Here is a 12,340-nt window from a genome sequence, read left to right on the forward strand (position 1 = left end):
ATGTTTTGTGGACGGATGAGACCAAAATAGAACTTTTTGGTTTAAATGAGAAGCGTGATGTTTGGAGAAAGGAAAACCCTGCATTCCAGCATAAGAACCTTATCCCATCTGTGAAACATGGTGGTGGTAGTATCATGGTTTGGGCTTGTTTTACTGCATCTGGGCCAGGACGGCTTGCCATCATTGATGGAACAATGAATTCTGAATTATACCAGCGAATTCTAAAGGAAAATGTCAGGACATCTGTCCATGAACTGAATCTCAAGAGAAGGTGGGTCATGCAGCAAGACAATGACCCTGAGCACACAAGTCGTTCTGCCAAAGAATGGTTAAAGAAGAATAAAGTTAATGTTTTGGAATGGCCAAGTCAAAGTCCTGACCTTAATGCAATCAAAATGTTGTGGAAGGACCTGAAGCGAACAGTTCATGTGAGGAAACCCACCAACATCCCAGAGTTGAAGCTGTTCTGTATGGAGGAATGGGCTAAAATTCCTCCAAGCCGGTGTGCAGGACTGATCAACAGTTATCGGAAATGTTCAGTTTCAGTTATTGCTGCACAAGGGGGTCACACCAGATACTGAAAGCAAAGGTTCACATACTTTTGCCACTCACAGATATGTAATATTGGATCATTTCCCCTCGATAAATAAATGGCCAAGTATAATATTTTTGTCTCATTTGTTTAACTGGGTTCTCTTTATCTACTTTTAGGACTTGTGGGAAAATCTGATGATGTTTTAGGTCATATTTATGCAGAAATATCGAAAATTCTAAAGGGTTCACAAACTTTCAAGCACCACTGTACCTGTACTCTTACACAATGACAACAAAGGTGAATCTAATCTTTTTAAATCTACCAGCCTGGACTGTTGACACAAGGCAGGTTGGGTTAATGGATTCATGCTGTTGGTGCCAAATTCTGACCCCATCATCCGTGTGCCTCAGCAGAAATGGAGAGTCATCAGACCAGGCTAAATTTTTCCAGTCTTCACCTGTCTAGTTTTGGTGCCCACTGCAGCCTCAACTTTCTGTTCTTGGCTGATTAGAAGTGGAACCTGATGTGGTCTTCTGCTTTTGTAGCAGATCCTTTTCTGCTCACCATAATTGTACAGAGTGATTATCTGAGTTACTGTAGACAGTCTGACTGTTCTCCATTAACCTCTCACATAAACAAGGCCGAACTGCTGCTCACTGGAGATTTTTTTCTTTATTGCACCATTCTGAGGAAACTCTAGAGATTGTGTGTGCATGCATGCGTGCGTGTGTGAAAATCCCAGGAGATCAGCAGTTAAAGAAAAACTCAAACCAGCCTGTCTGGCACCAACAGTCATGCCACGGTCAGAATCCCCATTTTGATGGTTGATGTGAACATTACCCGAATGCACTGACCCGTATCTGCATGAGTTAATGCACTACATTGCTGCCACACGATTGGCTGATAATTGCATGAATCAGTAGGTGTTCCTAATAAAGTGCTCTACGGATGTACAATTAGAATGCAGGAAGAAGAGAATGTTACTTGCTGCCATCTGCTGGCGGTTACAGCACACTGCAAGGTATTGGTGATTTTTAACGGATCATAAGTTAAAAAGACTAAAGTAATTTTGCTCTTCCCTTTCTAGTTTATAGAAATCAAGCAGCCTGGAATGTCTTGTTGACGGTTTGTTTGTGCTCTTGTTTAGGTAAACTGTCTCTGGAGGAGTTCATTAAGGGAGCGAAGAGTGACCCTTCCATCGTGCGTCTGTTGCAGTGTGACCCCAGCAGTGCAGGACAGTTCTAAAAGCATCATCCACCACTTTCTCCTCCTCCATTTTATTTATTTATGGTTTTTATTTGTCTTCAATACCATAATGGTGGGACATGACAGGGCCTATTTATATAGGTCTGTATCCCATTAAACTGAGCTTCATGAGATATAGGCGCACACGCACTCACTCACACACACATTCTCTCTCTCTCTCTCTCTCTCTCCCACACATGCCACACACCCTTACTTGCTGTGCTCCTTCTGTGAGGATTTCTGATCTGAACTAGGGGATATCTCTGGGCTCAGACATGTAACTTGGACTACCTGCTAGAAGCGTATGTATTATTCATGCAGTATGAAGAGTTTAGTTATTATGATCAAATAAAATTTGAACAGGAGATGGAGAGCTTGACATGCATAATGGAGAAGTGAAGCACTGTGAAAGAAGAGGTTTTGGAGGTCTACTCGTGTTCTTTATTTTAAGAGGACAGCTTGACTGCACTGTCAAGTGTCCAGTAGTATTGCTGCAAGAAGATACAGCTATAAATTTCTTACACTTAGTTTTTGACCAGCAGTGATTAACAACGCATCCTCACCAGATGCATTTATACATGATTCAGTACTAGCGTCAAAGAAATTGATGCAGTTAAAAAGGTTTTTTTTTTTTTTAAGTTCAATTTATATTTGTAAAGTCATGCAGTACTACAGTGCTTTTATGATCCTGATCTACAGTATGGTGTAGGAGTGGAGTTAGTGTTTTTGTCCCTGATTTAATGAAGGCTTTTCTGAAATGTTCCGGATCATCACTCTGGATATGCACAGCTTCTTGGCAGAGCCTTACAATTTGATTGTGTTTCAGAGGACGTTAATTCCCAGTAATGACTGTTCCAGTATCTTTCCATTTTATTATTAGCGCATCAGTGTTATTAATTCTGGCAATCAACATAATTGTGCAGTACGTACAACACTACACTTACTCCAAATCCCAATAAACATAACTGTAGAAGTGCACTCATTTTTTCTCTCTTGTGCAGTGTTGCCTGAAGGAAATGAAATGAAGAATTGTGGAACTTTTCTCTACTTTATTAGGCCTGTAGAGCCTGTGAATTTTTTTTCCCCCCCCAAATAATGAGATAACAGGCATGCATGCAGAACTGTCAATGACTATTTTAAGATGCAGCATCTTGTTTTTAGTGTTTTCAGTGGAGCATGTTAAATAAATTTTAACTGTATATGGAAGATAAACTTCTTTTGTGTTATATGTATGCATGCTGGTTTGTGTATGTGTGTGTGTGGCTAGTGTGCCCTGGTACTGTTTGCTCACACTGCTCTCGGTGGTCTGTCACTTTGTCCCAGAGAGCTTGTGAGCAGCAAACCCTTTTAATATTTACAACCGAAGACTTATTGATTATAAAAGTTAGTATGGTGCACATTATAAATCTTGTATGAACTGTAGGTTGTAAATACGCAGACATTGTCAGGTTACTGACGTGCCACACACATACATATGCAATTAGTTATGCGTTTCTATGGATAACTGCTTTGTCATTGCCTTGTTGTTCTTTACTAATGTAATTGCCTGTAATGCTAAAACCTGAATTAGCCTTTAGAATTAGCCTTTTGCTACTGGAAGAGTATAGAACAAATGATCAGGGTTCAGTTTCCCAAAAGCATTTTATAGTGTTCAAATCAATTCATTCATGATGGAAAAGATGTTTCTTCTTGAACTTGGTACAGTAAGATTAATGTGATGTATGAGACGATGTTTAGACAGCTGGTCTGGAAATTTAATGGCTTAGCCCGACTGTGTCTGATGTCTTAAGGTTTAACAATGTGAGATCTGATCTCAGTGACATTTCTTCACCATTAAACAAATGAGTTGTAATCATATACAGTATATATAAGATACAGTTTTAAAATTTGAGATCCACTTCACTTGTATAGTACCTGTCCTGCTTTCAGTGTGCATGATGATAAACACATTGGCGCTCCAGATGTGTTCTGTTGCTGCTGCTGTTTATTGTAAGTTTTGAATGTTATCTGATGCCACTGCAAATCGTTAAATGCCTTACTGCAGTAATTCTCGATTACAGTCTTGGGAACCCCATGCACTTCGCTTTTGAGCGTTTTCCTGCTCTAACACACCTGAATCATCTTATAAAGGACTTTGAATTGGTTCAAGCGTATTGGAGCTGGTGCTTCACAAATATGTGCAGAACATGTGGTTCCCCAGGACTGCAGCGGAGATCCACTGCCTTGACTTCAGTACTGCTATATTTTTCACTTGATAAATTTGCATTTTTTCTTCCTTTCTAAACCTGCTGTTTTGTAAATTTGGAAAATGTTCAAACATCACAACTACTGCGTTAATTTACTCCATGGTGTATGCATATGTTTCATTTTGTTTTTCTTTCTTTTTAAGAATCTCACATTTCTATAGCACAATATCATGTGGTTAGGTGCCAAATATACAGAATCAGTATTGTATACATTTATACTGTACAATTATTTGTCAAACAGAATATTTGTATTTGCTGCCGTTTTGTTTTTTTGTTTAGTTTTTTTTTTTTTTGTAGATTTTGTATGGTAACCTGTATTTTGTGGCAATGTCAACTTGAGGTATAGAAATGTCGTCTTCGTTATACTATAAAGCAAAAATTAAATTTAGGAAAGAATACTCGTTTTCTCTGTCTGATAAATTACTATCCAATGTCAAAATATCAATGGCCAGAGGTGTTTTTTTTTTTTTTTTTAAATGTTCCAGAGAAATCAGTTGATTGATAAATTGTTCATCAGTTCTATAAGAAACGTACACATCAGTGGATGATGGATAAAGCAACGGGTAAATGAATCAATGTGACAGGAGTAGAGAACACAGAAAAATAATTAAACATTAACTTAACTGAGAAGCAAATATTAATCCATGCAAATCTACCTGGGGGGGGGAAGACAATTTCAGTTTGTCACGTGATGTACAAATAATTTAAGCTGCTCTGTCAGTCCAGATTCTTACAGGAACAGTTATTAGACCGGGCTGGCTACAATTACAGTTCTTAATTTCTAAACCATCACACTGAATAGTGGTCACTGAGCAAAACACTGATGAGAAGTAAACAGTCTCATTAAGGTTGTGCTGATGAAGAATCCGGTCTTTCTCTCTCTCTCTAGAGCAGGGGTGTTTTAAAGCCTACAGCCAGCTATTTCACAAATCCATTACACAATACCTGGTCCAGTATTGTTTCATCCTTTTCTTTTGTTTCTGTGTTTTGTTTCTCATTGGAATTCATGTGTGTTTTTAAAATGACATTCAAAAATTTAGTTTTTTGGAGCGCTACCTGGAGAAAATCCTCACTTCATTTATATTACAGTTCACTGTTTCACTGAACCAATATCCTGTAGCTCCTCTTATGCTTTCACATATAATGGTGCTTGAAAGTTTGTGAGCCCTTTAGAATTTTCTATATTTCTGCATAAATATGACCTAAAACATCATCAGATTTCCACACAAGTCCTAAAAGTAGATAAAGAGAACCCAGTTAAACAAGTGAGATAAAAATATTATACTTAGTCATTTATTTATTGAGGAAAATGATCCAATATTACATATCTGTGAGTGGTAAAAGAATGTCAACCTTTGCTTTCAGTATCTGGTGTGACCCCCTTGTGCAGCAATAACTGCAACTAAACGTTTCCGGTAACTGTTGATCAGTCCTGCACACCGGCTTGGAGGAATTTTAGCCCATTCCTCCGTACAGAACAGCTTCAACTCTGGGATGTTGGTGGGTTTCCTCACATGAACTGCTCGCTTCAGGTCCTTCCACAACATTTCGATTGGATTAAGGTCAGGACTTTGACTTGGCCATTCCAAAACATTAACTTTATTCTTCTTTAACCATTCTTTGGTAGAACGACTTGTGTGCTTAGGGTCGTTGTCTTGCTGCATGACCCACCTTCTCTTGAGATTCAGTTCATGGACAGATGTCCTGACATTTTCCTTTAGAATTCACTGGTATAATTCGGAGTTCATTGTTCCATCGACGATGACAAAACAGGCCCAAACCATGATACTACCACCACCATGTTTCACAGATGGGATAAGGTTCTTATGCTGGAATGCAGTGTTTTCCTTTCTCCAAACATCACGCTTCTCATTTAAACCAAAAAGTTCTATTTTGGTCTCATCAGTCCACAAAACATTTTTCCAATAGCCTTCTGGCTTGTCCACGTGATCTTTAGCAAACTGCAGACGAGCAGCAATGTTCTTTTTGGAGAGCAGTGGCTTTCTCCTTGCAACCCTGCCATGCACACCATTGTTGTTCAGTGTTCTCCTGATGGTGGACTCATGAACATTAACATTAGCCAATGTGAGTGAGGCCTTCAGTCACTTAGAAGTTACCTTGGGGTCCTTTGTGACCTTGCCGACTATTACACACCTTGCTCTTGGAGTGATCTTTGTTGGTCGACCACTCCTGGGGAGGGTAACAATGGTCTTGAATTTCCTCCATTTGTACACAATCTGTCTGACTGTGGATTGGTGGAGTCCAAACTCTAAAGAGATGGTTTTGTAACCTTTTCCAGCCTGATGAGCATCAACAATGCTTTTTCTGAGGTCCTCAGAAATCTCCTTTGTTCGTGCCATGATACACTTCCACAAACACGTGTTGTGAAGATCAGACTTTGATAGATCCCTGTTCTTTAAATAAAACAGGGTGCCCACTCACACCTGATTATCATCCCATTGATTGAAAACACCTGACTCTAATTTCACCTTTAAATTAACTGCTAATCCTAGAGGTTCACATACTTTTGCCACTCACATATGTAATATTGGATCATTTTCCTTAATAAATAAATAACCAAGTATAATCAAATCAAGTTTCAAATCAAATCAAGTTTATTTGTACAGCGCTTTTAACAATAAACATTGTCGCAAAGCAGCTTTACAGAATTTGAACGACTTAAAACATGAGCTAATTTTATCCCTAATCTATCCCCAATGAGCAAGCCTGTGGCGACGGTGGCAAGGAAAAACTCCCTCAGACGACATGAGGAAGAAACCTCGAGAGGAACCAGACTCAAAAGGGAACCCATCCTCATTTGGGCAACAACAGACAGCCTGACTATAATATTAACAGTTTTAACAGGTATAACCCTCAACTGTCCTCATGGGGCCGTCCTTCACAGGAGTGGGGCGATAAAACTCCGACCAGACACAGGGCACCAGGATGGATCAAGCAGGTCCGAGGGGCAGAAGAGGCCAGCATCTCAATCCCAGGATCAACATGTAACTCAGAGGGACAGAAGGGGGGGAGAGAAAACATGTTGTTAGGTATGCCCTAAAAATGACAAGTATTAAATCTGTGTGGTAGGCTCGCAGAGACGAGAGTCTTTACATCAGGCATGACACACAATGGCATGTTAATATGGTAAAAAAAAATATATCATGACCTGCTCTGGCTGGATGCTTGATTGGGTGATGGGAGCACACTCCTCACCAATGATGAGATGCAGATGGGACCCTTAGGCCTGGCCAAGACAATTCAGTTACATTTCACCGGGTCTGGGACATGCGACAGAATGTCTGACGGCCGATTCCCTGCAGGCTACGATAGCCAGTCGAGGTCCACACCGTCTCCACCAAAAGATTTCCTGTTGACTCCATGTAACTCAGAGGGACAGATTTGGAGTGGGGGGGGAGAGAAAGAAAACACAGGTGGTTAGGTATGCCCGATGTCACCTGAATAAGTAGGAACAGTATACATATTGCACCGAGTACAAGCAGGGACTCCGGCAACTAACTATGACAGCATAACTAAAAGGAGAGAGCCAGAAGGTAACACAGGCATGAGGGAGCCCCGGGACATAAAGCAGCAGCCACTGCACCGTCAACAAACTCGAGTGAGCAAGCGAGTGGGGACTGACAGCATCCATACATCCCAGTTTACCAAAACACTCTATGTCTGAGGACCCTCCAGATCTACTCCTTTACCTCATAAACATCATTAATAAAAGGCTTGACTAAACAGATATGTTTTCAGCCTAGACTTAAATGCTGAGACTGTGTCTGATTCCCGAACATTACTTGGAAGGCTGTTCCATAACAGTGGGGCTTTGTATAATATTTTTGTCTCATTTGTTTAACCGGGTTTTCTTTTATCTACTTTTAGGACTTGTGTGAAAATTTGATGTTTTAGGTCATATTTATGCAGAAATACAGAAAATTCTAAAGGGTTTGCAAACTTTCAAGCACCACTGTACTAAGCTGATACAAAGCCCTGCCTATTCTAACTGGAGAGAGATGTCAAGAAAAAGGAGTGCCTGAAGAGAGGGGACTTTCTACAGATATATTTGAGCTTTATCAACTGAGGCCTCAGTGATGGTTTGAATAACTAGTGTAATGGTTAGTATTGAACTATAAACGTAATTGAAAATAAATTCCCTGAGGACAAACAGTTTTTCCTCAAGACTGTGCAAATCTGCATCGCTGAGAAAAATTGTTAAAATTGTTCAAAGTTAGGGCAGAACAGTGGGTAGCGTTACCGCCTCACGGCTTTTAGGGTCCAGTCCTGAGTACGGGTGACTCTCTCTGTGGAGTTTCTGAGAATGCGGGTTTTCTCTGAGTTCTCCAGTTTCCTTCCACCTACCAAAAACATGCTAGTAAGCAGATTGGCCGAGATGAACATTAGTGTGAGAGTGTGGGCGCAGTGCCCTTTAATGGACTGATGTCTCATCCAAGGTGTATTCCTGCCTCATGCTCAGTGTTCCCGGGATGGACTCCAGATCCCTAGTGCTTTGTTGTGCGCCTGCTTTAGGGATACCTCTTGCTGTGTTTTGCCATTTCTTGGATTTAGTGTGATTCGATGTCACACGGTTCAATTTTCACAGCTGTACTCTGTCAAGTCAAGCCACCGCTTCTCTGTCTGAGCAGCCGAGACACGTTATTTTTATTTCTTTAAGATATCTTGTGTAATCTTAAAAGATTTACAGCAGGGCTATTATTTGGTGATAATCCTGTGACTGGGATTATACTTACTGAGAATCTGTAACTTTAGCCAGCCATGGTCAATAACAGATTACATTCATCTCATCATCTCTAGCCACTTTATCCTGTTCTACAGGGTTGCAGGCAAGCTGGAGCCTATCCCAGCTGACTACGGGGGAAAGGCGGGGTACACCCTGGACAAGTCGCCAGGTCATCACAGGGCTGGCACAGAGACAAACAACCATTCACTCACATTCACACCTACGGTCAATTTAGAGTCACCAGTTAACCTAACCTGCATGTCTTTGGACTGAAACCGGAGCACCCGGAGGAAACCCACGCGGACACGGGGAGAACATGCAAACTCCGCACAGAAAGGCCCTCGCCGGCCACGGGGCTCAAACCCGGACCTTCTTGCTGTGAGGCGACAGCGCTAACCACTACACCACCGTGCCGCCCCAGATTACATTTTTTCAGTTAATTACTTCGTTATAATGAATTTTTGAAATTATGGCACATGGGCCTTGTAATAAACAAGTCCAAGGCTTTATCATTAAAACGGTCTTGGAGTAGAGAATACACAGAAAAACCAGTACTATCTGTTTTTCCTCATTGAAATTCTCCTTAGGATGACTGTAGCCTCAGTTGAGCAACAGTTGAGTAATTGTGATACATGTGCCAATCTGTTTGTTTTCATAGTGAATCCTATGAGTTTAAGGCCCAAGTGTCTCACACTGCTTCATGAGGAACACGTCTATGCTCACATCTAACAAAGGTTCATCTTGTGGGTGTTTTATAATATCAAAGTCCGGTGTGACAGATAAAGATGTATTTATTTGCTTGAAACTTTAAATGGGACCGGGGGTTGTATTTACTGTAAATGGGATCTTGCAATCTCACTGGTATCCTTTGTAAAAAGTGTGTAATGGATCTGTTTGTGGAACATCCTGTGGCATGTAATCGCTGAAAAGGAATTTTAATGAATCAGTGGGAAAGTCAGTCAGAATGCTTGCTTTGGTTATATCTCTATACTACTAGTATGTCCAAAACTAAAAGTAATTGTGTGAAAGATAACATTAGCCTAGATGATTATTTGTTTTCTTTACTTATCATAAAATAAAGTAGTAAACTGCAGAAATGAGTGATGATTAATAATCACTAAATTTGTCACAACACCAGTTTGATTGCTCCTGAATTGCCAGTTTCATAATCATCTAAGTCAGAGACCAAAGTGTGAGCTCTTCTGACTGTAATTATTAATTTAAAAATGTTCAGATTCAGAGACGACAAACAAACTGGTCTGAACAGCACTTACTGAAATGTAGCATGACATCATGTGATAAATTACAGTTCTGTGGAAATAGTACAAGTAGTGCCTGTGTAACCTGTGTGTGAACATGTGCACGTGCACAAATATACTGTATTTCTCTCATGCCCATCCTACAGTGCAGCCGTTACCTGTCAGACAGGTAGAGGCAGAAGCAAGTTTTTCTTTGCAGACTCTGAAATGCCACACCTCTTTTTAACTGTCCCATGAAGAATAATAAAGATTCAGGAAAGATCTGGCATCACACTTGGCTGGTGCTGCGCTTTGACCTCGAATCACCAAGCCGGTCCTCTCAGTTCTAAATAATGGAACAATACTTTAATTAAAGGTCATGTGGTGGTGTTTTTTTCATGAGCTTTAAGACAAAGTTTCCAGAGCATGCATGAATATTTCTTGAAATAATTGAAACAAGCAAAGCTTTTATATCCATCACTTCATATTGTCACAGTGCACACAGTACATCGTGTGAAGTGTATATATTATAAATATATTCTCCAGTGTCAGAACTGAACCACTAAAAGCAAATAACAGCCTGATCAGTAAATTCTAATGTAGACTGCCTGTGGATCACACACCCAATCTCACCTTAGGTTATGTGACATCACAGTAAATCAGCTTATACACACACACACACACACAAGTTCCATCCATCCATAATCCATAACCATTTATCCTGTTCTACAGGGTCGCAGGCAAGCTGGAGCCTATCCCAGCTGACTACGGGCGAAAGGCGGGGTACACCCTGGACAAGTCGCCAAGTCATCACAGGGCTGACACATAGACACAGACAACCATTCACACTCACATTCACACCTACGGTCAATTTAGAGTCACCAGACAAGGTTGGACAGGATAAGGAATGAGCACATCAGAGGGACAGCACATGTGGAGAGCTTGGGAATTAAGCTAAGAGAGATGAGACTGAGATGGTACGGGCACATCCTGAGAAGAGATGCAGAGCATGTTGGAAGGAGAATGTTGAGGATGGAGCTGCCAGGCACACGAAAACAAGGAAGGCCAAAGAGGAGATACATGGATGTGTTAAGAGAGGACATGAAAGTGGCAGGTGGGGTAGAGAAGGATGCGGAAGACAGGGAGCAATGAAGACGAAAGATCCGCTGTGGCGACCCCTAATCGGGAGCAGCCAAAAGAAGAAGTAGTTAGTCTAACCTGTGTGTCTTTGGGGGAAACCAGAGCACCTGGAGGAAAACCATGCAAACTCCACACAGAAAGGCCTTCGGCAGCCACTGGACTTGAACCCAGAACCTTCTTACTATGAGGCAACAGTGCTAACCACTACACCACCGTGCTACTCTACACAAACGTTCTGAATAATAAAACAATATACTAACCCAACTCATATTGGTAATTGTTTTTTTTTAATTATTCATGACTAATACTAAAGTTTCTCAAATTTGTACAAAATCACTATTATATTGATTTTCACATGAAATAAAATAGAAAATATTCTCATTCATCTCTCATTATCTCTAGCCGCTTTATCCCTCTACAGGGTCGCAGGCAAGCTGGAGCCTATCCCAGCTGACTACGGGCGAAAGGCGGGGTACACCCTGGACAAGTCACCAGGTCATCACAGGGCTGACACATAGACACAGACAACCATTCACACTCACATTCACACCTACGGTCAATTTAGAGTCACCAGTTAACCTAACCTGCATGTCTTTGGACTGTGGGGGAAACCGGAGCACCCGGAGGAAACCCACGCGGACACGGGGAGAACATGCAAACTCCACACAGAAAGGCCCTCGCCGGCCCCGGGGCTCGAACCCGGACCTTCTTGCTGTGAGGCGACAGCGCTAACCGCTACACCACTTTTCTGAATAAGACCCAACTCATATTGGCAAGGGTTTTTTTTAATTATTCATGACTAATACTAAAGTTTCTTAAATTTGTACAAAATCACTATTATATTGATTTTCACATGAAATAAAACAGAAAATAATATTACAGTATAAAATTTTAAAAGACTCAACTAGCCTATTAGCTAACCTGTGAACAGTGAACACATTGGGGGGAAATATAGAAATAAGTTGTATTATTTTTTTTCGCGGTCCAAATCCTGCGCTCTGATTGGCTGGCGAGCGGGACCCTAGTTACGGACCTCTGGTGACTCGCTCGTTCACAACAACAAACATAGCAGCATTTTTTGTCAACATTTATCTTTTTTTAATAAGATTTATTTACAAGATTATCAAAAATCTGATAAATTTTTGCCAGCATTTCTCAGGAGAATAGCATTAATTTTACAGCATGGATAGCG

The 12,340-nt window shown here is 40.8% G+C and overlaps 1 protein-coding gene across 3 annotated transcripts in view; it reads left to right on the plus strand.

The window, feature by feature from the left end:
• ncalda (neurocalcin delta a) overlaps positions 1 to 4,424 on the plus strand; it is a 112,275-nt gene extending 107,851 nt beyond the window's left edge. For all 3 annotated transcript variants that reach the window (XM_060922099.1, XM_060922100.1, XM_060922102.1), the window contains one exon: positions 1,683 to 4,424. In XM_060922099.1, the coding sequence (XP_060778082.1) occupies positions 1,683 to 1,780 (98 nt within the window). In that variant the 3' untranslated portion in view covers positions 1,781 to 4,424. The remainder of the gene's footprint in view (positions 1 to 1,682) is intronic.
• Positions 4,425 to 12,340: the final 7,916 nt, after the last annotated feature.

The sequence above is a fragment of the Neoarius graeffei genome, chromosome 5 (genome assembly GCF_027579695.1).
Source record: "Neoarius graeffei isolate fNeoGra1 chromosome 5, fNeoGra1.pri, whole genome shotgun sequence".
NCBI classification, from domain to species: domain Eukaryota; kingdom Metazoa; phylum Chordata; class Actinopteri; order Siluriformes; family Ariidae; genus Neoarius; species Neoarius graeffei.